At 51.1% G+C, this 25,919-nt stretch overlaps 1 protein-coding gene and 1 long non-coding RNA gene across 3 annotated transcripts; one reads left to right on the top strand and one right to left on the bottom strand.

Annotated features, from left to right (window-relative positions):
• The first annotated feature begins 1,369 nt into the window (after positions 1-1,369).
• Positions 1,370-11,896, top strand: LOC141976952 (uncharacterized). The gene is made up of 3 exons (XR_012636163.1): positions 1,370-1,751; positions 7,773-8,003; positions 10,711-11,896. It is a non-coding gene; the product is annotated as an uncharacterized LOC141976952 (long non-coding RNA).
• Positions 3,604-25,815, bottom strand: RHBG (Rh family B glycoprotein). Of its 2 annotated transcripts, XM_074938115.1 has the most exons (10): positions 25,539-25,815; positions 16,233-16,419; positions 15,105-15,255; positions 14,420-14,567; positions 12,734-12,900; positions 10,778-10,915; positions 9,426-9,559; positions 7,822-7,943; positions 6,600-6,673; positions 3,606-5,811 (listed from the first exon to the last, which is right to left on the bottom strand). In XM_074938115.1, the coding sequence occupies exons 1-10, from the start codon at positions 25,726-25,728 to the stop codon at positions 5,737-5,739; spliced, it is 1,386 nt and encodes a 461-aa protein (XP_074794216.1). In that variant the 5' UTR covers positions 25,729-25,815; the 3' UTR covers positions 3,606-5,736. The 2 variants fall into 2 exon arrangements, with proteins under 2 accessions (XP_074794217.1, XP_074794216.1); XM_074938116.1 differs by lacking the exon at positions 6,600-6,673 and having other exon boundaries at positions 3,604-5,811.
• Between the last annotated feature and the right edge of the window lie 104 nt (positions 25,816-25,919).

Genomic DNA, 25,919 nt, shown 5'->3' with positions numbered 1-25,919 from the left:
CTGCGAGACAGAAGCACAGCTGGCCTTCCGGAGGAGGAAGGGGAGTGAAAAAAGGTCTGCCCTGGCTGTCATCAATATATTGATCTTTCCCCTTTCTGCCCCTTCTACCTCTTGGTGTTTAATTGGCAGTAAATGAGACCAGTTGGAGGTGTGGTAATTAATGCCTGCCCACAACTCTGTCACTGCCGGGACATGGGATTGCTCTCTCTGGCTTTTCACGGCATACAGCCGCTCAGGAATCTTCTGGTGGAATGATTGTGACTGAAAAGATTCTGTCTTTGCAAAATCAGAGTTTCCCCCAGGAAAAATTTCCATTTTTGCCAAAACAAAAAAAAATCAATTTTTCCCCCCTTCCAGGCAAGCTGAGCTCTTCGGATCTCTGCCTCCACAACCCCAGCCTGGCTGCCTCTCCAGTAGGTTGCATACGGATCCGTTGACAGGATTTGGGGCCTTAAGGAGAGGAAAGATATTCTGGTTCTAACGTGGAGGTACCCTTGAAATACAAGGAAAAGCTGTGCTGGCTATTATTGTCTAGCTACATTTTCATCTGACACACACATTCGCCTGTGGAACTCATTGCCACAAGGAAGCATTAAGTTTAGTGGAATTCGCAAAATGGACTGGCTTCATGTATACACCGAACGAGAACATCCGGACTTATCTTCACAAAGAACAAACAATCAAATACAAATAATTGGAGGAAGTGCTCAAAACCTCATGCTTCAGGGTCTGAATCAAGCTCTGTTGGATGGAGGTCAGGAGGAAGCATCCCCGGAGGCAGGTTATGCCATCGCTGCAGGGGTTCTTGCACCTTCCTCCGAAACAGCTGGGGCTGGTCAGTGTGGGAGACACATTCCTGGGCTAATCTGCTCTAGTGTCCTATGTTTGTATTCCTAGTCTGCTGAGTTCTTGCCCGGCGGCATTGCTGGGGCCGGAGTTTGGACCTGATGCACGTTTTCAGGAGGACAGTAGTGGACGAGAGATGTGCAGAGGGAACAGAGGTCAAGTCGGAGGATGCACGGTCAGCAGGACCAGAGGAAGTCTCTGGCATGGTGGCCAGCAGGGACAAGGAATGGAGTCACTTAACAAGAGACGGGGGCCAGCTGGTGGCCGTTGTAGGGGGACGTGACTGGGCGTCAGAGGAGAGACTCGGAAACGGGCCGTGGCCACCAGGATGGCAGGTTCGACAGCGATGCGGAGCTGGAGCAGGGCTCCTGAAGGGACATGGCCAGGATAGGTGGGTGGGGAGAACACGTGCGGTGGGGTGCAGGGAGGCCAGAGAGAGGAGGGAAGCGACATTAGTCCAGACAGGCAGTTAGGGCACAGACAGGGGTCGGGGTGGAGGTGGTGGAAGAGCCTAGATGGGAGCTTGATGCCCTTCTGGCTGGAGATAACCGCTTCCTCCGGCTGAGTGAACAGCCAGCGATTAGCTGCAGGGATGTCCCTAGCCAGACATCAGTTCTGCATGCTGGAGGGGGGAGATGAGGCTGCTAAGAAACAAAGTCCCCATTGATGAGAGAGGGGAATGCAGTACAGCCCTGCTCCATCCACAGCACCGATTCCCTGCAGCCTTGATGGGCAAGGAGCACCCTCTGCTGGAAGAAGCCTCTGGATTCTGCAGAAAAGGACCTGGGGATTACAGTGGACGAGACGCTGGGTATGAGAAGAAGGCCAATGGCATATTGGGCTGTATTACTAGGAGCATTGCCAGCAGATTGAGGGACGTGATTATTCCCTTCTATTCGGCACTGGTGAGGACACACCTGGAGCATTGGATCCAGTTTTGGTTCCCCCCACTACAGAAGGGATGTGGACAAATTGGAGAGAGTCCAGCGGAGGGCAACGGAAATGATTAGGGGGCTGGGGCACATGACTTATGAGGAGAGGCTGAGGGAACTGGGCTTATTTAGTCTGGAGAAGAGAAGAGTGAGGGAAGATTTGATAGCAGCCTTCAACTACCTGAAGGGGGTTTTTAAAGAGGATGGAGCTCGGCTGTTCTCAGTGGTGGCAGATGACAGAACAAGAAGCGATGGTCTCACGTTGCAGTGGGGGACGTCTAGGTTGGATATTAGGAAAACTTATTTCACGAGGAGGGTGGTGAAGCACTGGAATGGGTTACCTAGGGAGGTTGTGGAATCTCCATCCTTAGAGGTTTTTTAAGGGCCGACTTGACAAAGCCTTGGCTGGGAGGATTTAGTTGGTGTTGGTCCTGCTTTGAGCAGAGATTGGACTAGATGACCTCCTGAGGTCTCTTCCAGCCCTAATCTTCTGTGATTCCAGTTGAGTGAGCAGGAGGAGCCAGGCAAAGTGGTGCCAAAGGGCATGTCTACACTGAACAGAAAAAGGTGTACTGCCGAGTTTCAGAGCCTGGGTATGTCTGCACCACTGTTTTTAGCCCTGTGAGCCCAAGACAAGTGGGCAGGGCTCCGAGGCTTGATGCCATGGGTTTTCCTTCGCAGGGTAGATGTACTGTGTAAGAAGGCAGACCTGCCCCCAAGGGGGCTGGGGGAAAAACATTTCCATCCAATTGTTTTTTTTTATGGGAAATTGGGTTTGAGGCACAATGAAAATTTTCCTGGAACCTGTCTGCTTTCTGTGGGGAATGTGGCGGCAGGTGTGTTGGAAAATCAAAAACCTGAAAAAAAAAATTAATTTGGGGCCGAAAATGTTCCAGGTTTTGGGTGGTTTTTTTTCCCATGATAAACTTTGATTTTCAGCTGTGGGGAGAGGCAGGAGGAAGAGGAAATGTGATCAGCTCCTGGCTACAATAGGGACAAGTTCGACCTCCCCAGGATGGGGTTTGATCCTTTGCGTTGCACCTGAGGTTGCTACGTCTCACAGGGCTCTCATTCGCTGGCAGGGCTGGGCAGAGTTGTTCCAGGTCACTTTTCCATTTTCTCTTACAATTCCTGGTGATCTGCAGAAATTTCTTTCTCACGTACTCAGGACACTTGCAGTAGAGAAATCTGTCTCACTGGCTGTCCCGGGACTCCTCTCTAGGTTCACATGCTGCTTTGTGCCCCCCCCCCCCCAATTTCCACCTCTAGCTTGTACCACTGAGGCCTGGACCCTCAAAGATATTTAGGTGCCCAACTCCCATGGGAGTCCAGCACTTGTAACCCCAGGTTACAAGCCTGAGCAGCAATTCCTACACTGCTATTCTGAGCCCCACGGCACAAACTGGAGGTTGACCCGGCCTCTGGGACTCTCTGCCACAAGCCTTTTGTTGCAGTGTAGACGTGCGCCATGTGTCCGAGGCTACAGCGCTCTCTGCTGCTCAGTGGCTCAGAAATAAAACATACATTCACAGTGTGTCCTAGAAGCTGTGGAATATCCCCCTTCCCCTAAGAAACCTTCCCTTCTAAACTTTAATTCTTTGACAAAGGGGAGCAAAGTTGAAAACAGAATGTAGTTTCATTTCATTGGAATCTTGTGTGTGTGGCGTCCCTACATTTTGCTGGGGTGTGTGGATTTTCTTCCCCCCCTTTTCCTCCCCCCCACTGGAAAAGGCTGAAAGAGGGGGAAAGTCAGAAAACACACAATAGTTTTGGTTCAGATTTGTTTCATTGAAAATTCTAAGGACTTTTTTTGTTCAAAACCTTTTGTGCAGATATGTGACCAAGCCGAGTACCCCAGTACACTGTATAATAACACTTAGCTCTTTTCATCCATCGATCTCAAAGCACTTTGTAAGGGTGGCATGGGATCATAATCCCCATAGTGGCTATGGGGAAACTGAGGCACCGAGCAGGGAAGTGACTTGCCCAAGGTCACCCCGTAGCACAGCAAGGAATAGAACCACGCCCCATCCGTTGGGCCATGTTTCCCCCCGAACAAAGAACGGAATCGTTCTCAATAAAAGACTAATTTATTTCCTTGTGGTTTGGTATATCTCAGTCCCCTGCATTGTTTTTAAAAATAAAGTGATTTATTAATAACCTCGTCAGACGTGGCTCTTAATGGGGTGACAGTACGTTCCGCGAGCCCAATCGTGTGCAGTTTAAGTCAGCGGTGCGTCCAGCAGGCCTAAACTGGTCTAGTTCTGCCATTAGGCCCACGTGTGGACGCAGTTACGCCAGTATGGAGGTGCTCTACAGGGCAGGGGATCGCCGCCATTTTTTCTTTCTGGGGCCCCCACAACAGGCTATAAAAACGCCACGGCCCACTTGTGCCCCAACAACTGTTTTTCTGCTTATAAAAGCCAGGGCCGGCGTTAGGGGGTAGCAAGCAGGGCAATGGCCTGGGGCCTCCACGCCACAGGGGGGGCCACGATGCGAAGTTGCTCAGGCTTCACCCCCAGGTGGCGGGGCTTGGGACCCCAGGCTTCCGCCCCATGCGGTGGGGCTTTGACTTTCTGCCCTGGACCCCAGCAAGTCTAATGCTGGCCCTGCTTGGCGGACCCCCTGAAACCTGCTCGTGGCCCCCCAGGGGAATATAAACTGTACTGGCAGGAGGTGCCTTGGTACTGGTATAGCTGTATCCATTGTAGGGGTTGTCCAGGCAGGGACAATTGTATAGTGCAGGCGTTGCGAGCCATTGAACCAAAGGGTAAATCCTGCCTACGATGGAAGCCAGACGTTCGGTTGCTATTATTCCTTCAAGCCAGCAAGAGCTGCTGCACCCCTGTTCCACTGCTCCTGGGCTCCGGGATAGCTCCGTTTAAAAACGAACCCCACCCCTAGCCACCAGTTTCTGCAGAGCTGGTAGAAAATCTGTATGTAGAGCCAGCCTAAATCCCATGGTCAAGGCAAGAAAATGGGGACAACAGTTTGTTTTAACCGCAGCCTTTTTACAGACTCCTGTTGTATCCATGGCACTTCAGATGGACACATCTTAGGCACCTCTCTCTTGGGCTGATAGAGAAGGCTTTTGACCTGTCTTTCAAGACTTCTTGAATGATTAGTTACTTTCACGGTAGCACCTCCAGGGCCTCATTGGACTGAGTACTGCACAGACGCATAGTGAGAGAGAGTCCCTGCCCGAAGATCTAAACAGCTCAGGAAGGATTCGTTTTTAATACAGAGAGGGGAAACTGAGGCCCAGAGGGAGGAAGGGCTTGCCTGCAGGCAGAGCTGCACTGGTTAAGCCAAAGGTGTGTGTTTTATACCAGTGCCCAAGGCTGGATGGAGGTGACCCTTTCAGTGGGAGCGCTTTATTTTGATTTAACTGAAATCAACGAGGAGCAGGTTTAAGATCGGCCACTGTTAAACCAAAATAAGAGAATCCACTCAGTTTGCATCAGCTCAGTGACGCCGGTGAGTACGCCAGGCCTAAAAGACTGGCCTGATCTCACACCGGGCTTCTGACCAAGCCTGGAACTGAACCCAGATCTCTCAGTCTAGCCTCCCACGCCTTCCTTTTCTCTGGAAAGGAGCCTGGACAGCGAGTGAGGCTGAATGGGGGTGAAGAGGGCTTTAGCCCCATGGGAACGTTGATCCTGGTTTCCATTCGCTTCGTATTCCAGGCATGGGGTAGATGGGCAGGGACAGTCCTGACGCGGGGATCCTTGCAAGAGGAGGTGGGATGGGGTGGAGACCATGGCCTGGCTTCCTTCCTCCCATCACAAGCTGCTACTCCTCTGTCCACAACTCAGGCTAAGTCCACACTAACACCCCTTGCAGTTGGCAGATGCTCAGGAAATCTCCCCCTATACTGGATGGCTTGAATCAGGTGGGCCCACGTGGTTAGCAGGCTGAGGTGTGCCGACGCAGAGCCTAGCCAGAGAGGGAAATCCCATTAGACGCTTGCACTCCTTTCGGGGTCCTCGGAGTTCACAGCCATCATGTACCCATCCTGATGATCCTCAGGGACCTGGATGAAACCAGAGACACAGGGTGACACTGGGTTTTTTCCTGCTCAGACCAGCTGGGGACAATCAGAAACCTTGCGCGGAAGAGATGCTGACTGTGAACCATGACTCTGGGCATTGATGGTGACCATAATACAGCAAGTGGCACCAGCTGAGGGCATGTGTTAGCATTAGACACAGTGATTGGGAAACTCTTTTCCTATTATGGAGAAGGTGAGTGTTAGGATGTCGGTGGCAGTTTCAGGGCAAATGCACCTATTTCCCAGCGCCCTACGGTCCTGGGAGGGGACCCACTTAAAGGTTTCTGGCTCCCAGCCACTGTCTCTGTCATGGCTGATTTTTTGTTTAAGTCTCTGGCCTGGGACTCAAAAGACCAGGGTTCAATTCCCAGTTCTGCTCCAGATTTGCCCCGTGACTCTGGACAAATCACCTGGGGCTACGTTTTCAAGCGCTCCCATTGGCGACTTTACAAAGCAAAGGCAGCTGCTGAGCGCTTTGGAAAAACCGGGCCTTTTCCCCTCAGCGTCTCAGTCCACATCTGTCAAATGGAGTGGATCATTTTTTTGCCTAGTTAGGTGGCAAAGCTCATCTGGGCAGGGCCTGGGTCTCACTATGTGTACGTGCAGCCCCTTGGCTCATGGGGCCCTGATCCTGGTCTTAGCTGCTAAGTGCTATGGTGAAATAAGTCATATGTGGCGCTCAGTCTGCTACGGCTCTTCAAACGAACCCCAGGGATCAGCCTCTGCTGCTTGTGGGACCTTGCGGAAAGAAGACGAAATCAAGGATTTACCTCCCAGTAGATCTGATCCTCGAAGCACTGTGTGTCTGGAGGGGACCCAAGCGCCCTGATTTTCAAAATCGTTCCTGGGGAACGTAAAAGGAGGGGTGAGGGGAAAAGTTCGTCCCATTCTGCAGTCTCTTTTCAGAAGTACTGGTCACCTGCAGCTCCTCTTGTAGCCAGTGGGAGCAGCCAGGGCCCAGTACCACTGAAAATCAGGCCCACTTATTTTGTTGCCTGTATTTTGGATGTCAAACTTCAACTACTCAACTATGAAAAACTTAGAGTTTTTAACAGCTGCTGATTTCCCAACGCCTTGGTTTATGCTGACCTCTAGTGGCCAGACAGGGGTTTGGCACTCAGTGGTTATAGTATTTAATAGGGATTTATGGAGAACTAATTTCGATGTGTAGACGCTACTTAAGAGAGAATTATAAGCTCCTTTATGTTCTGTGTCTGTACAGTGCCTAGTGCCCTGGGGGCCTGTCTGTGACTAGAACTCCAAAACGCTACCACAACACAAATAATTAATAATAGTAAAGTACTCGACTTGAGAATCGGGAGACTTGGGTTCAATTCTCTCCTCTGCCACAGACTCCTTGTGTGACCTTAGTCAAGTCACTTTAGGCCCAAATCTTGAAAGGGATTTAGGAACCTAAATATCTTTGAGGATCTGGGTCTCATTTCATTCTCTTATTGGCAAAATGGGGATAATGATTCTGTCTTGTCTATTTAGACTGCAAAGTCTTCAGGTCCAAGGCCATCGGTTGTTATACCCACGTGTGGTGCCTAGCCCAATGGGGCCCTGATCTCTGCCGAGATCTGTGCTACTGCACCATCAATAACTGCTATTGAATCAAACCAAAAATGCTGCATTTTGTGGTCCTGAAGCCCTGTAGCAACGTTACCATGGGATGTTCCTGGAGTTCTAGGTGCCGACTCCGTGGGTGCTCTGGGGCTGGAGCACCCACAATAAAAAGTGGGGCACCACCGATCAGCTGTTTGGCAGCTGGGAGCGGGGCTTGAGGGCGGGCGGAGAGCAGCGGGTGGGAGCCTCGGGGCAGGGGCAGAGCCGGGTTGGGAAGAGATGGATCAAGGGCAGGGCCTCAGGAGAGGGAGCAGAGTGGGGGCAGGGCCTCGAGCAGAGCAGGGGTGGAGGATAAAAGTCTATGTTTCTGCCCGCAGTACTGTGACCACAGTGAAATGATGCCCCATCAACAGGCACAAAGCTCACCCACGAGGCTCCCTCCGACCACCGCGAACCCCAGCGTGATGAGTAACGCGAAGAACTGGTAGGCTCCCTGGTACTTTGCCGTCCGGCTTCCGTTGGCAATTAAAGGGAACACGTCGGCCATCCTGCAAGACCGGCAAGAGCCAGGAATGTGTTGGGAACTCCTGTAACTCATGCTGACCAAGGTAAGGCCTTGTCCCCATCACACGCCTGATTCATTTAAAGGGATAAGAATCTACTGCTGCTGGAAGTCAATGGAGTTACTCCATTAGCTTGAGCTGTAGCCCGTCTGCTCCTAGTGCTGAACGTCACCTGTTCAAACCCTGCCCGTGGGCCAGCATCAAAGCCAGGTTGTGGGTGCTCAGTGCGGCTTCAGGGACTGATGTTTTGCTACTGTGGAGCTAATGAAGCCATAGAGATGTAACCGTGGAGGATTGCCTAGATACAGAAGGGTTCAGAGGCAGCAGAAAGGGTGCAGTGCTAGGGGTGTGGAGGATTTGGACAGTCCTCGACCTCTGGAGCTCACTCACTGCTTGTCCCCTGACAGGGGCTTTTTGGGGGTGGATCAGACGCATCTATTGCTGGAGGGGGAGCTTACTGTCCACAGCAGTGGGTAGTCCTGCCACTGAGCAGCAATTCCCTTCACCTCTCCATGCTCCGGTTTCCCCGTCAATATGACTGCAATAATAATGTCCTTCTCCCAGGGGTTGCGTTACGAGGCAGAACTAGTGTGAGTAAAGCACCCAGGGTTGGAAGGTGCTATAGATAGGCTTGGCTGTCAATGTTAGTAAATATCTGATGACTGAAATTTACAGCTGGGCAAAGTAAGAAAAACAAAAACGCTGCTTAAGAATTTGATTTCAGGCTGTTGATCTGTACATTTTGCCACGTGCCGCTGACTCTTTGCGCCTTCGAGTTCTAAAGCTTCAACTTCCTGCATCTCCGCGTCTACTCTCGTTAACTAATGACTGTCTGACGGCCTCTGTGGTCTGTCCACCCCCCATAACTTCCCCACAACTGTGAACAAGTAAATAGATAACTTGAAAAAAAATGCTTTAAAATAACCCTCTGTGTTATCCAGCGACCATATTAAAACATAGTCGTACGTTGCTAAGTCTCGCTGTAAAGCCTGGGTCTTCGATATGTGGGCTATTCCCCACCATGCCCTGAGCAGGGTTGCGAACAGGTGTCGGGGGAGGGGATAGGAACTGCCCTGCCCTTTCCATAATACACACTGACCTTCTGGTGCTGGTACACAGGAAGGGGGTTCTTGGTACTGAAAAGATGGCGAACGGCTGCTATAGAAATACCGTCTCTCAGGGAATAGCCGTGCAGTGATTCTCGGCCTCTCGGTGGCCGTATGGAGTTAGTGAGCAGAGGACAGGGTGGTGTGTTAGTGAACCGTGCACGCTCAATGCCTGGGGTGCATGGAGCTGCCTAGATGTCACCTCCCACCCACTCCGTCACCGGCATCGGGTGGGAAGCGATTTACAATCGAAATCAAGGAATCCACTGGGGGGGAAGGGTTGGGATGAAGGATGGTCTCTTCCCCTCCTTCCCCCTCTCCCCCCAAAATGAGTGAGACTGGCATGCCGAGCGGTGCTCACCCGTCCCCGTAGACGTCTTGTGTTGCCTGAGCTGCCACCAGAGCTCCCAGGAGAGCACCCAGGACGCCCGGCATCCCGTGGAGGTTGTGGACCCCGCATGTGTCCTGTATTTTTAGTCTGGCGTCCAGGATGGGCTGTGGAGAGCACAGAGGGGTTGTGAGGACATGAAGGGCTAGAGGCACGTTCAGGGCACGAGTTCTGCAGTGGGTATCTAAGAGGCGCAGTGCAGGGGGTGGGAGGGCTTTAAGCAACCTTTCTGGACTGCCCCGGCGGCTGGAAAGCCCCTTGCTGTCACTGAGACATCCCTGGGGGCCTGTCTAAAGGCACGTCTATGCGGGACGCTTCTCACAGCAGTGTGGAGAGTACATAGATGGCTTCCTCCCTCCCCCTTGCGCAGGTTCAAATAGCAGTGTCGATGGCAAGGCAGGGCTTAGGCAGGCAAAGGAAAGACGCGCCTGACCCCTGTGGGTATGTTTCCAGTACAAACCCTACACGGTTCTCTGCACGCACAAGGTAGCATTCCCGCTGCTGGAGGAGCCTGTCCCCGCTGTCTTCCCCCCGGCCAGAGCCGTTCACTGCCACCTGCACGCTGCAGTGTGGACGCAGCTTGCTTTTCGCTGCGGCACGTAGCCACGTGTACCCTATGCGCCACCGCCAGACATGGTTTAAGCCCCAGCAGTCCCCACCCCCGGGCTTCAGGGCTGTTCTTGAGGCCTGGCCCCCACGGCACACCCGATGCTGGGGGTAGCGAGGCAGAGGCAGCAGGGTGGCTGTCTTCCACGGTCCCGGCGCTGGAGGAAACCTCCCCTGGCCCCAGCTGGGGTTTCAGGGCCTCTTTATGCTGCTCCAGTTCCTTTTCCCTGTGCAGAGGAGGGCGAGGGCCTTGCTGGAAGGCCTGAGTCTCACTGACCCCACGGTCCAGCACAGCGGGCAGAAATGAAACTTTCACCCACTTTGAGGGCCCTGGCTGGCGTGCTGGAGAAAAGGGGCCTTACTGCCAATGAGGATCAGGCCCCACATTAAAGGTACGTACACACCACACGCTCCTGTCCGTCGTGGGTAGAGTACCTGCACAACATGCCCCCCGCATGGGTATAACGACCAGTGTAGGTTGCAAGGCACCGTTCAGGCAAGTAAAGACACACCTGGCCTCTGTGGGTGTGGACCCTACACGGCTTTCTACGTGCCCAAGCAGGGCCTTCCCTGTCTACACAGCCCGTCGCTTCCTCCTGTTCCCTGGCAGGAGAAGCTACACACCGCTGTGTGACCACCGCCTGCTTTTCAGGTAGCTCCGCGGACCCTCCTCGCCGTGGCAAGAGGCGTGCTGCGTAGACGTCGCCGACGGGACTTACCGTGAGGAATTTGAAGCCCAGAGTAGAAACGAGCCCAGCCAGAAACCCAGCAATCATGGCACCGAATGGAGTCAGCATCATCTCGCCTGACGTCCCGACCACGACCCCGCCGGCTAAGGCTGCATTCTGAATATGGACCTAGAGAGAGAGCATGGGGGGAGGAGCTCAGTGCAGACTCCCGCACCTGCCGCTGGTCAGGTGCGATGAAGACTGGAAGGAGAGGTGGTGAGAAAGTTGGGAAGAATTTCAAAGTTGCGTCTGGAAGGCACAGTTCAAAACAGCAGCCCCTCGAAAGGGGAATCTTAGATCTTAGAAGGCCCAGAGGGAGAGGAACTGTCCCCATAGTATCTACCAATGGTATTTATGTGGCCTTCATCACTACAGCACCAGAGCACCTCTCAATCTGTAGTGTATTTATCCTCACAATCTCCCTGTGAGGTAGGGCAGCGCTATTGCCCCATTGTGCAGATAGGGAAACTGAGGCACAGAGACTGAGTGACTTGCCAAAGGTCACAGAGTGAGTCTGTAGCAGAGGAGGGAATAGAACTCAGGTCTCCCAAGCTATAGGGCTAATGTCCTAAACACTAGGCCATCCTTCCTTGCTGCCTCTGGCAATATCCTTGGGAGTTTTACTGAATTAAGTTTGTCTCTTTGGGCTCCCTTGTATTAAATGAATGGTTTGTGGTGTTGTGGGCTGAGATTTATTTGTAACCTCTCAAGGGGCGGGGGGCAAATGTGACAGATGTGAGACCTGGGGCTTGAAATGACTATAATGACCAATGTGCCAGACAGGAATGGACTTTTAGAACAGAAAGTGCTAAGTGGTTTTCCTGGAGAATAGCTAGGGGGCAAGGAATGCAAATTCCCCACCGCCAGTTACACCAAAACCCAGCCTTTTGAAGCTACACCCTGAAGATCGCGTCACTGCCTGCTGACGGCCTGGTACGTGAGGACAAGATGAAAGGCCCAAGCTGTATAAAGGAGAGGCTGAACTGTTCATGGCGGCGGTGAACTGACACAGGTGTGAACTTATAACCACGGGGAAAACCTGATTGGGGGTTTTGAAGGACTGACACCTCCCAGAGCCCGAGGCTGGAGTGGGCTCTAGTGAGCCTTTCAGAGTGTGGGTAAGTTCTTGTATTGTTTTAAATAAGTTTTCTCTGTAATGCTGCTACCTTAAGAATAAATACACTTGCTTAGAAAGCGTTGGGTGGTAACATAACTGCGAGCAATTACGCTGCTCGTTGCTTTGTCTCCAGAGGCTGCTTGTGCAGCCTGACTGGCTTGCTGGGAATATCACAATGCAGCCTGGAAAACCCTCAGTCAGGAAGGAGAGAGACGGGGGTCTCTCCCCAAGCGATGTGAGGGCTGGGGAACTGGGAGCGCCTGGTGGACCACGATGGGGGAAATACAGGCATCCTCAACTGTGACACCCATAATCCCACCTGCTCACCTGTCCACCATCTTGGGAAGGATGGTCCCGGCAAGGCAGGTCTGCACAAAGGGAACCCCACTCTTGTGCATCTCTGCAGGTTGCCAGGCTCAGGGCTCCTCTCCTGCAGAGCATCGGGGGTGCGTAGCAGAGTCCACACGGCCAAAAGACTGAGGTTCTCATTGGAAGGGGGAAATGTGTCTGGCAGGAGACTTGGGGGTATGGGTGGTGGGTATCGAAGGCCAAAGGAGGCTAAGCCTCCCCTAACCCAGGCCATGGCCCCCCTGAGGCCTCCCCCTTGGTCCTCTTCTCTCCTGAAGCCAGCAAGGGCTCAGCTCCAGACGATGGCCAGCGGTGGCTCGGGGATCAGGCCGGTCATGAGGGTGGTGGACTCGGGGCTCAGGCGTGCCCTTGGGAGGAAGGGGCGGGCCTGGGGGCTAGCCTCCCCGAAGGTAGGGTTCATCCACTGCCCGTGCTTGGGGAGTCAGCAGCAAAAAGACAGAGCTGCCAGTGAGTTGACTCACCATGTCCAGTTTGCCTTCCCCATTGATGAGGGCTGACGTGGCAAAGGTGGCCAGCGTGCTAGCGGCCAGGGAGAAATAGGTGTTCATGACTGTCCGCTGCTGGTCGTCGCCATGAGCTGTAATGGCAGAGTTGAAGCTTGGCCAGAAGAGCCATAGATAGATTGTTCCTGCATGGGAAGGAATTAGGAGTTGAAAGCAGATCTGGAAGGTAGGGAATCTCCCACAGAGCTGATGGGGAATGTTCTGTGAATGCTTTTGCTTTGATCAAAAGCCGCTTGTCGTCAAAACAACTTTTTATGATGGAAAATGGGTCTTTGACCAAAATGTAAATGGGCATACACGCTTTTCTTCTGGGTTGAAATGTCCTATTTTTTCCATTGAAAAAAACAGAAAATGAAAGACTAAGTGTTGGATTTCGGTTAAATCAAAACCCAAAACACTTTTACCAAAAATTTTCAGTTTCTGATTTTTCAACAAAAAGCGCCACACACACACAAAGTTTATGGAAAATTCGGAGGGGAAAATGTTGGGTTCGAATCCACGCTCTAGAAAAGACTCAAAATTTGACTTTTCTGATGGAATTTTCAGGTTTGGTTTGACATAAACTCTCCCCCCCTCCCCCCCAAGAACTGCTGCTGAGCAGACAAATCAGCTATTCACCCAGCTGTTTACTCAGAGAGTTGTTTACTGTTTAACAAAGGACTTTTCTAAGTGCCCTAAAATACACATGCTTGCTTGGATTGTTTTGAAACTTGCTGTACTGTGTCTGTGCCAGTCTATACTGTTATGGTCACCACTTTTACAAGACTCTAATATATTTTGTACAAAGCATGCCTTGTGAGAGATCATTGGAAAACTCATATCCCGCTGAACATTATTGTTCTGGTAAAATATGTGTATCAATATTGTATGGTAAGTTATAAGTTTCTACTATATAACATTGCTGTAACAGAGGGGTTCTCAAACTGGGGGTTGGGACCCCTCAGGGGGTCACAAGGTTATTACATGGGGGGTCACGTGCCATCAGCCTCCACCCCAAACCCTGCTTTGCCTCCAGCATTTATAATGGTGTTAACTATATAAAAAAGTGTTTTTAATTTATAAGGGAGGTCACACTCAGAGGCTTGCTATGTGAAAGGGGTCACCAGGAAAAAAAGTTTGAGAGCCACTGCTGTAACGTGTTCCAGAGCTAAAAAGGCAGGTCCAAACCAGTTCTTCAAAGACGCATTAGCACCCCAGCCAGGTGTTAAAGAGCTGTCACTGGCTTAAGCAGCCATTCTTCAGCAACATGAAGGTGTAAACAAGAAATTCACATGTCATCACAGAGAGAGTTCAACCCGTATGTCCCCAAGAAGCTACTTGTCGCCTGCACCCCAGTCAGGAGTAATCCTCAGAGAGGGGAGGTTGGTATAAGAGAGAGACAGAGGCCTCCTCTGCTCATGACATCAACAACTCTCGAAGAATTGAACTAAGAGGGGAGTGGTTCCAGCAGCTGTTCAGTGGTCCAGACGGTACCCTGGGTAATGTCACACTGGGACAGGGCTAAGGGTCCAAATTTGGAGTCATCTGAGCAAGGGGGTCTCAAGATAAAGCCCCCTAAAAATACCACAGACATAGTTTTCTGATTCGTCAGATGTTATTTTGGCCCCATCCGGGGCTCGAGCTACGTGTGTTCCGAGTCCTTACCGATCATAGCAAAGAGATCTGAATGGTACACGGAGCCTTCCCTCTGTCTGCTCTTGTCCAGCTGGGGCCGATACAAGATCCGCGAAACCATCAATCCGAAATAAGCCCCGAAGGTGTGGATGGTCATGGAGCCCCCAGCATCCTTTGCCTGGTTGGTACAGGAAGCAAAGGATGGTGCTGAAAAGGGGGCAGGAGGTAATACAATCTGTACCACCATTGGGAAGCATGTTTTCAGCCCAACCGCGCTCAGCAAAGAAATGCGGATTCGACAATATTGAAATGTTTTGCGAATTCATGTCGGTTTTGTCGAAGGCTTTGGTGAGCAGGGGAAGGGAGGGAGCCCTAAAAAATCTTTAGAAATCTAAACATTTGACTTGAAAACTATTTTTCATTTGGAAGCTTCCTGGAATTTTATTTTAAAAACAGTTTTAAATGCTTGCAAGAAAACATAGCTAGATTTATTTAAAAATAAAGGTGGGGATAAAAACCACCCAAAAACTAAATGAAAATAATTACGTTTTGGGTCAAATTAAATGTTTAGTTTGACCCAAAACAATTTTTTAAATTTTATTTAGCCACTGAACCAACAAGTCAGGTATTTGCTCAGCTTGACGACCATGCTGTGACCCAGCTTAGAACAGTCCTTCCTCTGGGGAACGGAAGAGCCATGAAAAGTGTGACTTACCCCAATGACGCTGAGCAGGACGAATTCATTAATACCAAAGAGTGTGACTTCAAACAAGGCCATCAACAGCAGCTGGATGGGGCTTGTCTTGCCCAGAACTGCTCCGAAGGAGATCAGGACAGCTCCGGAGCAGAAATCGGCATTGATCATGCTAGCAGGAATAGTGAAGAAAGTAGAACAGGTTGCAGGAGACTGTTACCCCGGGCAGATTGCCAACACAAGACCAGTTTCCTCTAGATTTAAAAGGTGCAGGGACCCTTGCACCTGGGTGAATTTCAGCCTCCAGGTAGTTTAATGGATAACGGAGAAGATTGTGCATTTGACAGTCTGGGAAATTCACAAGGGTCCCCAAGAGAAAAGCTTTCCAGAGAAGGAACGGCAGAATCGGTTAGCAGGTGTGATTGGAGACTTTGGAACAGAAATGCTAGGCTCATCTAACGAGTGGGTGGAAGGGCTAAGAACTGAGCTGGAGGGTTTCGCATCTGTGAAATTACCCAGCCGGTGTTGTGGTCTGCAGGAGGCCAGATGATCTATTGGTCCTTTCTAGTCTCGATCTAATGAGTGAAAAAAGCCCTTCTGTTGTTCCGTGTATTACAGTAGCCTCAACTGAGATCAGAGTGCATTGTGCTAGGTTCTGTCCATACACAGAGGGAGAGATGCGCTCCGCCCCGGAGGCGAGAGAAATGAGCTCTTGTTATCCCTATGGTACAGATAGGGAGCCGAGGCCCAGGGAGACAAGGTCACACGGGGAGTCTGCAGCAGACATGGGATTTCAGCCTAGGCCCTCTCATGCCTACTGCCAAATCCACTTTTGACTGCTGCATAAATGAGCAAATCAGGCTGAGGCAACACAGTGGCGTTCTGATCACAAGCATGTCTGACATGAACATCTGTGCGGCTCCCTGGCTTAGAGCTGGACCCGGAAGGAAAGCTGTATGTGTGACTTCACGCCACGTTACCATCTATCCGAGCGCCTCTGAACCTTTATCCTTGCAACCCCTGGGAGCCAGAGCAGGGCTGTTCTTCCAGTTTTACCAACAGGGAGCTGAAGTACAGAGACTTACCCACTGTCACGCAAAGAGTCTGTGGCCAAGCTGGGAATGACCCACCTGGCCTCCAGCCACTCACCTCTCTATTCCGATGTGAATCTTGCCATTGTGAAAAGAGTGGAAAAAGCCTTGGATCAGTGTAGACCACTGGATAGCGAATGCCGCGATCAGGAAGTTGAAGGCTACGCTGCCAAATCCGTAACGTTTCAGGAAGGTCATCAAGAAGCCAAAGCCAATGAAGATCATGGTGTGGACATCCTGGAAACCTGGGGAAAGCATCACAAGTGGATTTGATCCCGGGGGAGAGGGAACTTGTCAACACATTTTCTGAAATATTTATTTCCCCCCACCCCGCCCCAAAAAACCCTCAAGTATCGACAGATTTTTGACATGCTCTAGGATTGGTGCAAAATAACCCAGGAGGGGAGAAATCCACAAAAATGTTGACTTTTTTTTGTTTCCGTTTTTTTTTTTTTTTTAAATCTGAATTTGAAACTGCCTTTGAACTTCAAAACATTTTTGAACTTTCTGTCAGGAAGAAGAGCTGGAGAATCCACCCCAGAGGATATAGGTAGACTGCAGTGCTAAGATCATCCTCTCAGCACAAATGCAGTGAGCGTTTCCCAGGACCGTTTCTTTCCCCTCTGCTTTCATCAGAACAGAGAGCAGCCCCCAGCCGGCTCTAGGAAGCCATCATCCAGGGCAAGAGAGCAGCCAAGCGACCTTGAGAATTCGCCGAGCACGGACGTGCCATGTGGCCCCGTTCTCTGGGGCTGGCCCATGGAACGATGACCTCGCTGAGTGGCAGCTGCGCAAACACTGTACCTCACCGCTTTGTTCTTCCGCCGTTCAGGCGGGAAGTAAAAAGCGAGGTCCTGACATTAAAGAGCCTGTGACACCTTTCGCAAGAGCTCTGGGGTGTCTCCTGGACAAATTCCAACTGGAGCCACTCCCCCCACCTCCCCGCTTTTCAGAAGTGAAGAATCAGAAGTGCAGTGCTCCACTCCAGACGTGGCTGCATTTCAGTGGGGGACAGGTGACCCCTGTTCTGTAAAGCACTTTGGAATTCCTCGGGCTGACTAGTGCTACGAAAACCTAAGTCCTGGTTAGAAGCATCATGAACAGCGTTGCACTTGTAAGGGCGACATTTCCACCCAGAACCTTACACGGCGTTACTGTGGGAACATGGACAATAATTCTTAGCCATCGCATAGCACCTTTCCTGCCTAGATCTCTCCTTACAAAAGTGGGGAGCGGTTACTGACCATTGCTAGTTCTCGCGATTTTATCACAAGCCTCGTGATATTTGCTGTTCTTGATAAAACCCTGCTCTGGGAGTCAAGTGGTGGGGGGAGAATTCAAAACCACTTCTAGCCCTCATGTCTGCAGAGAAAAGCTTGCAAGTGCAAGTGAATCAAGTGCACCCTAAAGGCTCAGAAACCAGACAGAAGATAGATAGAACCCAGAGTTTTGTTTTTGTTTTTTAATCTCACAATTTTAAGCCAATATCATGATTTCTTTGGGTGCCTGAGCCATGATTTTTTTTAACCGTTATGGGGTTCGCAACACTGTTGCTATAATCCTCATTTAGAATACAGGGAAACTGAGGCAGAGAGCGGGGGAAGAGGTTTGCCAAAGGTCACACAGCAAGTTAGTGGCAGAGCTGCAAAAGGAACCAAGTTCTCATCACTCTTAGTCCCTTACTATAACCAATAGACCAAGTGGGCAGTTCGTCCAGTTAAACAAGCTGTAAATCCAAAGTGACTCCCTGGACTCCAGTGGATTTTAGATCAGTGAAAACAATCGCAGAGATGTGGCATGCCAAGCCACTTGTGGAATCGCTCTGAAACCAGTGCACCAAATGCAGCTGGGAATAAGAAGGTCTTATTCTCCCTGGTCCAGCACCTCCTGTTTTCATTTGCACCAATGCAAAGCATGTGCACCGCACTATGAGCCTGATTCTCACTTCCGCTATTAAGGTCCCTTTGCACTGCTCTGGCAGTGTGAAAGCACCTTTTACTAGGCTAGAGCGGCATAAAGGGGCCTTTGTGTAAATGAGAATCAAGCCATCAGCACTGGGTGGGTATAAAAATGATTGTAACTTTCATGCCCGGGGGAAGGGGGGCGGCGGAAATCGGGTTTATAGCAGGAACAGCAGCAAACCAGAGAGCTATGCGAGTACAGGGTCTGCTGTGTTCTCTTAAACTCTCCCCCTTCACCACCCCCAGCACAGAGATCTGCCAGCTTCTTCACCACCCCCTCGTTCCACAGGAGTTAACACAGCCCACAGAGTGCCAAGATCCTGCGCGGGTGCAAACCGGTGTCACTCCACGGCAGCCAATGGGACTTCACCGATTAACACCAGGGTAGCACCTGCCCCTCCGTCTCGTCACCTCGCTGCTGCCAACGTACAGAGCTAACACTCGACACTGGCGACAGTCACAGGTACAGGCTTTCGCTCATGGCCTCCGGCCACGCCACCGTGTGCTCTGCACGGAAAGTGACTAAAGTAAATATAAACTCTGCAGGTGAACAAGCATTAGGCTCATGATGCAGGAACAAAGCAAGGGCCTGGTCTTGTGGTGCCCTGCACCCTGGGGGAGTCCTTTGCTCTGGTGTGAAGTGGGTGTGAAACGGCGCCTGCCCGATGCTTATTTACACCAAGACCCTTTACGCTGGTCTGGCAGGTCTTAAAGAGGAAGTAGACTCATTACACCCCTGCTAAGATCCTGCTTCCCTTGCCAGAGTGGTGTAAAAGGCCCATGGTATAAAGGACACTCTGCGTCTACCACTGTGAGGATCAATACATTAAAGATGACGAAACATTTGGGAGATCTACCAATGACAAATGCTATCTCAGAGCCTGGTATGCTTAGTTATGATTTTGTAGCATTTTACACTTATTTTATACTAGTGCCAATAACAACCCAAGGGGCCCAATGCTGATTTACACCAGGGCCCCTTTACCCCACTCTGGCAGTGTACTTACATGTGCTTGACACCCCTGTGCGCTGCCCAAGTAGAATAAAGAGGCCTTAGTGTAAATAGGACGCCCGCGGGCGCAAGGTACAGGGCAGTGGAGAATGAGGGGGCATCTACCCTGCAAAAAAAGACCCACGCAGCAAGTCTCAGATCCTGGGTCAACTGACTTGGACTCACACTCCAGGGCCAAAAATAGCAGGACATTTGGCCCTCAAGGCTCTGAAACCCAGTGAGCAGGGAGGGTCTCAGAGCCCAGGCTCCAGTCTGAGTTCGAACATCTACATGGCTATTTTTACCCGTCACGTGAGCCTGTCAGTTGACGGGGGCTCTGAACCTCACTGCTGTAGGGGTTTGGGGCGGGGGGTTGGTGTTTGGGGGTGTTTTTGCTTGTAGCGTAGACATACCCGGAGATGCCAGGTCTCCTAGCTCAGTGGCGTGGTGGAAAGTGTCCTCCCGTGTGTGCAAATGGTCCTGGGTTCTAATCCTACTTCAGATGGCACAGAAGAACCGGTGAGGAAGGCTGAGTGATCACAGAGCTAGGCTGAGAGTTGGGAGACTGATTTCAATCCCCTGCTCTGTCACAGGCTTCCTGGGTGCTCCGGGGGCAAGTCTCTCCCTGCCTCAGTTCCTCATCTGTATAATGGGCCCTGCCCTGCTTCCCAGGGATGGTGTGAGGACAAATACACTAACGATGATGAGGTGCTCAGACACTTTGCTAACAAGGCCCAGACGTGGGTGTAGACAACTGTGGGGGACTTTACCCTCCTCCAGAAAACATCGTAGATTGCATTAATAAAGAAACCTCGAGCTTGGGCCAGAAGCTCGTCTATCTCCCTTTATTAAAAGTGGACAAATTCAGGCCTGGTACAAAGCTGCTTCTGGAAGCAATATGCAACAACTCTGCCACCGCCCAATAAAAAAAAAAGTTGTCTACCCCCGGCTATCTAAGGCCTGGCCTACACCTGAGACGTAGGTCGCCCTAGCTGCGTCGCTCAGGGCTGTGAAAGATTCTGCGCCCTGCAGGTCTCCTTAACCCCTACTGTAGGAGCAATTAAGTTGATGGAAGCATTTTTCCATCGATCTCGCCATGGCCTCTCGGAGGGCTGGATTATCTGCACTGACGGAAAAATCTCTTCCCTGGACGCCGGAAGCATCCACGCAACAGCCACACAGCTTCAGCTCTGCGGTCGTGTAGACGTACCCTAGGCCACCTCTTTCCTGATAGAAAGTGCATGTCTGTATGTGTTGAATGTGTGTGTGTGTGTGGGGGGGGGGGGGGGGCGGGGGTGAGTAATTCTCTTTCAGCTCTGGGTGGAGTTAAGAGTTGGCAGATGAAACTGGGAGAACCTGTAGGACGTCCGCCCCTGCTTAAGCCTGACTGCAGCTATGCGGTTGCCCTGCCTTCACCAAGGCCGAGCAGCGCAGGTCTCAGCCCTGCATCCACGTACCCCACCTCCTGGGCAGGGGTTCCATGAGAGCAGGAAGCGGCATGGATCGCAGGCTGTGACATGCTGATCCACATGGTAAGGGGAGTCCTGGGAAGCCTAGAGGCAGGGTTCCCGGTGAGCTTTTGGTTTTGTGCCTGGAGCACTGTTGGTCGCAACTTCCTTTCCTCTGGGGAGGGGGTGGGAGAAAATAAAAATGACCCATCTGGCTGCAGGAGTCTTGATCCAACTGAAGAGGCAGAGGCGTGTCAGACTGGGGAGGAGAGTCAGGTGTGGCTCAGGGGGGAGCAGTTCACGTCTGTCCGTTGGCAGAGCTAGGAGTTGAAACCATGTATCCTGAGTCCCAGGCCAGTGATCTGTGCGCTAGGCAATACTGCCACCCTACACACTATTGCAGAACCATGAGGCCAACATTTTCAAAAGTAACCACTGACTCTCAACTCTATGTTGAAGTCACTGGAGCTGTGTTGATTTACACCAGCTAAAGATCTGGTCCAAAATTGCCCCGAATTTCTCTTAAAAATCAGGTACTTGTCTACACTTAAAATGCTACAACAGAATGAGCCACTGTGGATAATCCACCTCCCCAAGAGGCGATCGCTAGATCGACAGAAGAATTCTTCCGTTGCCCTAGCACTGTCTACACTGGGTGTTAGGTTGGCTTAACTACACCACTCAGCGGTGTGGATTTTTTTCATGCTCCTGAGCAGAGTCGTTATGCTGAGCTAATTTTCTAGTGCAGACCCGGCCGAAATAAAGACAACGGCCTGGCCTACACGAGAAAATTATGTGTTCATAAATCCACACCCTAACCGACGTAGGTAAGCAGACCTAAGTCCCCATGTCGACAGAGCTAGAAGAAATTCTTCTGTCAACCTAGCTGCCGCTTCTCAGGGAGGTGGATTACCTACGCCAATGGGAGAACCCCTCCCTTTGGCATAGGTAGGGTCTACACTGAAGATAGTGTTTACAGCCATGCTGCTGTAGCATTTCAAGTGTAGACTAGCTCTAAGCACCTTTTCCAGACCTGCAGAAGAGCTCTGTGTAGCCCGAAAGCTTGTCTCCCTCCCCAACAGACGTTGGTCCAATAAAAGGTATGATCTCACCCACCTTGTCTCACTAATATCCTGGGCCTGACACAGCTATAACACTGCAAACCTAATTTCTCTTTCACTTGCTTTGCAGTGTTAGTTTCAGTCTATTTCATACTGCCCCCTTAGCTAAGGCAAAGGGGGCGTGTTTTCATTATTCCTGTAAGTGTCTGAACTGTATCTGTTTCAGGCCTGGCGGTTTTGCTGGCTGCCCTTAGCAATTTGACCAGGACATCAGGATTAATGACCCTGGTTCAGGACAACAGTCACGGGACTTTCCATCCCCATGAGTGGTCCGAGCCTGTGTTTTGCAATCGCGCTCATTCCAAAGAGCGTTCCTCAGCAGCGCACTGACCTCTAACTTTGTCAGTACCGGAGCAGGGAAGCGTCTGCAGTGAGAAACGATGCACTAGATGGTACTTCGATTGGAAGCTCTATGTTCTGGATCCATACAGCACCTTGCACTGTGGGGTTCTGGTCCATGATTGGGGCTCCTGGGTGCCACCATAATACAGATAAGGAATAGTAATAATAGTAGGATAGTGCTAAATAGTAATTATAATTAATAGATCACATTGGAGATTTAAACCCATGTGCCTTTCTCAACCAGAACCTGATCTAAAGCCTGTTGGAGTCAACAGAAAGTCTCGCGGTGACTTTCACAAGCCAGGTCCTAAGCTGTAAAGTGGTTGTGTCTATGGTTACGTTTATGACTGATCCACACTGGGTAGAAATTCGAGCTGGTTGGAAAAATTCCAACCAAACAATGTTTCATCAGAATTGCCAATTCGGTGAACTCAAAAGGTTCCATGGACACAGTTTGGCTTCACCAATGTTCCAATGGGCTCACTGGGGCAGCGGGCCAGGCATCCAGCCCTGGGGGTCCGGCTCCTCTCCTTTTCATGGAGAATTTTGAAATTTTTTGTTTTCATTCCAAATAGGAGTGAAACCCAGTTTTGAAATATCAAAATCCCCCATGAAATGGAACTACTTTCCCCCACTGTGTATATCCCACAGTGGCCCATGATGACAGCCAGCGTGTGGGAACATTGAGCAAAGTTCTGCAGAGAGCAATGAAAATGGTTAGGGGACTGGAAAGCATACAAATACGTACAAATACGTTGTTTGTATAGCTATGCCAAGCAGTGATTACTACCAGCTAGAGCCCTCAACCAAGATCAGAGGCCAATTGTGCTAGAGACTGTGTGTGCAAATAGCAAGAGACATTTCCTTATGAGCATGTCTTTGCTGCAGGGGGAAAAAGGTGTGTTCTTAACAAGCATTAAAATCCTAGCACAGACAAGGTGGGCGAGGTCATATCTTTTATTGGGCCCACGTCCGCTGGTGAAAGAGACAAGCTTGCGAGCTACCCAGAGCTCTTCTTCAGGTATCTTCTCTCTGATATCCTGGGACCGATACGGCAACAACACTGCAAACAACAAAGGAAAGTAGCGAAGGCAAGGCAGGTGTAGTTTTGACACAAGTTTGCTGGCAGACTAAACTTCAGGCTCCCCTACAGTAGAGATGTAGGGCTAGAAAAGCATACCATCTACTTAGCAGCACGTATAAATCCAGTGTATGCATAGCTCAGCACAAAGATCTCCTTTATTAGCTTAGGCGTTAGTTATGTTGATAAAGGAGCAGTGTGCAGTGTGAGGTTATTACAAGAGATGCACTGTCAAGCAACAGGTGTTCTCCGGATATTAACACCCCTCCGGAAGGCTTCTAAATGAATGGCCCAGGATTTCTGCAGTATTTGTGCAGTCACTTTGAGTATTTCCAAAGTTCAGCATGGGCCTTGCTATTTCTAGTCGTGACCCAGTATTTCTGAGGGTTCCTGTCTAACGTTTCAACCGTAACGGGCCAATATTTCCACAGCACGGTCCGTGGGAATGGACCAGTCATCCTACAGTGCTTCGAACCGTTGCTTGTCAAGCTTTTGGTCAAGCAAAGCCCACTCCTTTCTAACTAGGCAAAGGGAGATCATCTCCATCTTAAGAAGGGAAACCAAGGGTATGTCACTGCAATAAAAAACCCACGGCACCCCGTCTCAGAGCCCAGGTCAACTGGCAAGGGCGGAGGGGCTAACAATTGCAGGGTAGATGTTTGGGCTTCGGCTGGAGCTCTGGTTCTGTAGACCCACGTCCGGGCGGGGTCTCAGAGTCTGGGATCCAGCCTCAGCCCAGACGTCTACAGTGCAATATTATATGGCCGCACCAGCCCATCTCAGCTGGTCCAGGCCAGCCGTGCTCCACGGGTCTTTTATCGCAATGTGGACATAGCCCAAGGCAGAGAGAGCCTGAGGCTATGTTCGACACTGCCGGCGGAGGGCACCGATAGCTTCAGGGAGCATTCATCTACCTGGCGTGGGTACCGACAGCCGTGCAGCCACGGCGCAATCCCCCCGAAGCTAAAGCAGGCAGCGAGCTCACGCTGCCACAGCTTCGCTGCCATTGGTACCCAAGCTGGCGGCGGTCGGAACCTGCTTACACGCCCCCCGAGGGATTTGCCCAAGGGATCTTGTGGCAGAGCAGGGGGTTTGAACCCTGTTCTCTAGCGAGCTAGGCCAACCGCCTTGACCCACAAGACTATTCTTTGACGAGGCCAAGTGGAGCAAACGTGCCCTGTGGTGCTGCAAGTTGCCCGTGTGTGATTCCCAGCATTTAAGCTGGCTCTGATTGCCACAATAAGAACAGATCTCAACCGAGGAATGAATGAATCCCTGAGCAGCCTCATGCCTCCCTTCCAGGCCCTTGACTCTTCATCCACCAGCCCTGACTACCATTTGCTGTTGAAGTGCAGGCCCCCACGGAGCAGCTGCTTAGCAATGTCACTGCACTGTCTGCTCCCCCCGAAGTCAATCGCCTCTTTCAGGCTTTAGGTTCCAAACGAGCATCCAAACGCCTCTGCTCTGCGAGGGATGTCCTGGCACACAGAGGCGCCTTTCCCAGAGGCCAGCTCTGAATTGCAAGACCCCGGGAAGGGATTACCGTTTGCCTTGCAGCTGCGCTGCCCACCAACTCCCGTGCGCGGGAGGATAATAAGCTGAGTGCTTTTCAACCCACGCGTCCAGCACCGGCCTCGCTAGCTTCTCCCATGCTCTGCACAATCTTTCTGCACCAAGGAGAAAAACCAAGAGGGTGCCAACAGCGGGCACCAGCTTGGGGCACTTCTAAGTTCTTAAATTCCCCCTGAAAGTTATCACCCACCAGTCAGCATAGCCCAGATCCTCTGGGCCTCTAATGTATACACACTTTCCTCGGTGCCTGAGCCACAAAGATTGCTGCTGTTGCTCTTGATTTTACGTGGAAGTGCTCAGATGCTATGGGGATGGGCTGCAGTTTTATACCCCTAAGATAGATAGGCTGTGAGTCTGATACAGCTGTAGAGGGTCATATTTTACGACTGGAGGTCCCTGGTTTAATCCCAGAGATCAGCCAAGAAGGTGGCTGTTATATAAATGGGGGCTCATCTGGGGTTTAAGAGACTGTGGGTGTCATGCACTTGAGATGAGCGTCCTCTGTCACAGAGAGGGGCCATGGAACATCTGGGGCACGGAAACGCGTGGGTTCCCCTCCTACAGATGGCATCTGACCATGGTGATGGGCAATGTAGGTGGGACCTCCTGAATTTGGGGGGGAAGGATAGCTCAGTGGTTTAAGCATTGGCCTGCTAAACCTAGGGTTGTGAGTTCAATCCTTGAGGGGGCCATTTAGGGATCTGGGGCAAAAATTGGGGGTTGGTCCTGCTTTGAGCAGCGGGTTGCACTAGATGACCTCCTGAGGTCCCTTCCAACCTTGATATTCTATGATTCTATGACCTAGGCTGATGAAGCAGGAGCTGAGTGCATGGATGGGTTGTACTCACTCGGGTAGCGAAAGTAAAAATCGTTGTCCCGGTTGCTTTTGTTGTGGTGGCTCAGCTCCTCGTGCCAGAGTCTGGCGCTGGTCTCTTGATCGTAGCGGACGAAAAGAGCGAAGAGGATGATGGTGAAGAGCTGGAGGAGGAAGCATATTGCTGGGAGCTTGAGCCTGAGGTTGGTTGTGTGGCCAGACATGCTGCTGAGGAGGAGAAAGAAGTGTGAGAGAGATGAAAATGAAACTAATCTTCCAACCTGGCCGCAGGTGGAAGTTAACAAGCTGAGGCCCTTGTGCCAAGACTTTTGTTAATTACTTGTAGAAAGCCTCGCCCACCAGTCAATGAGTTGCCAGCTGGGTCCCTCCCACTGAAACACAGCGCAGCTCCAGA

The sequence above is a fragment of the Natator depressus genome, chromosome 24, assembly GCF_965152275.1.
Source record: "Natator depressus isolate rNatDep1 chromosome 24, rNatDep2.hap1, whole genome shotgun sequence".
NCBI classification, from domain to species: domain Eukaryota; kingdom Metazoa; phylum Chordata; order Testudines; family Cheloniidae; genus Natator; species Natator depressus.
This window is presented reverse-complemented; position numbering and strand designations above follow the sequence as displayed.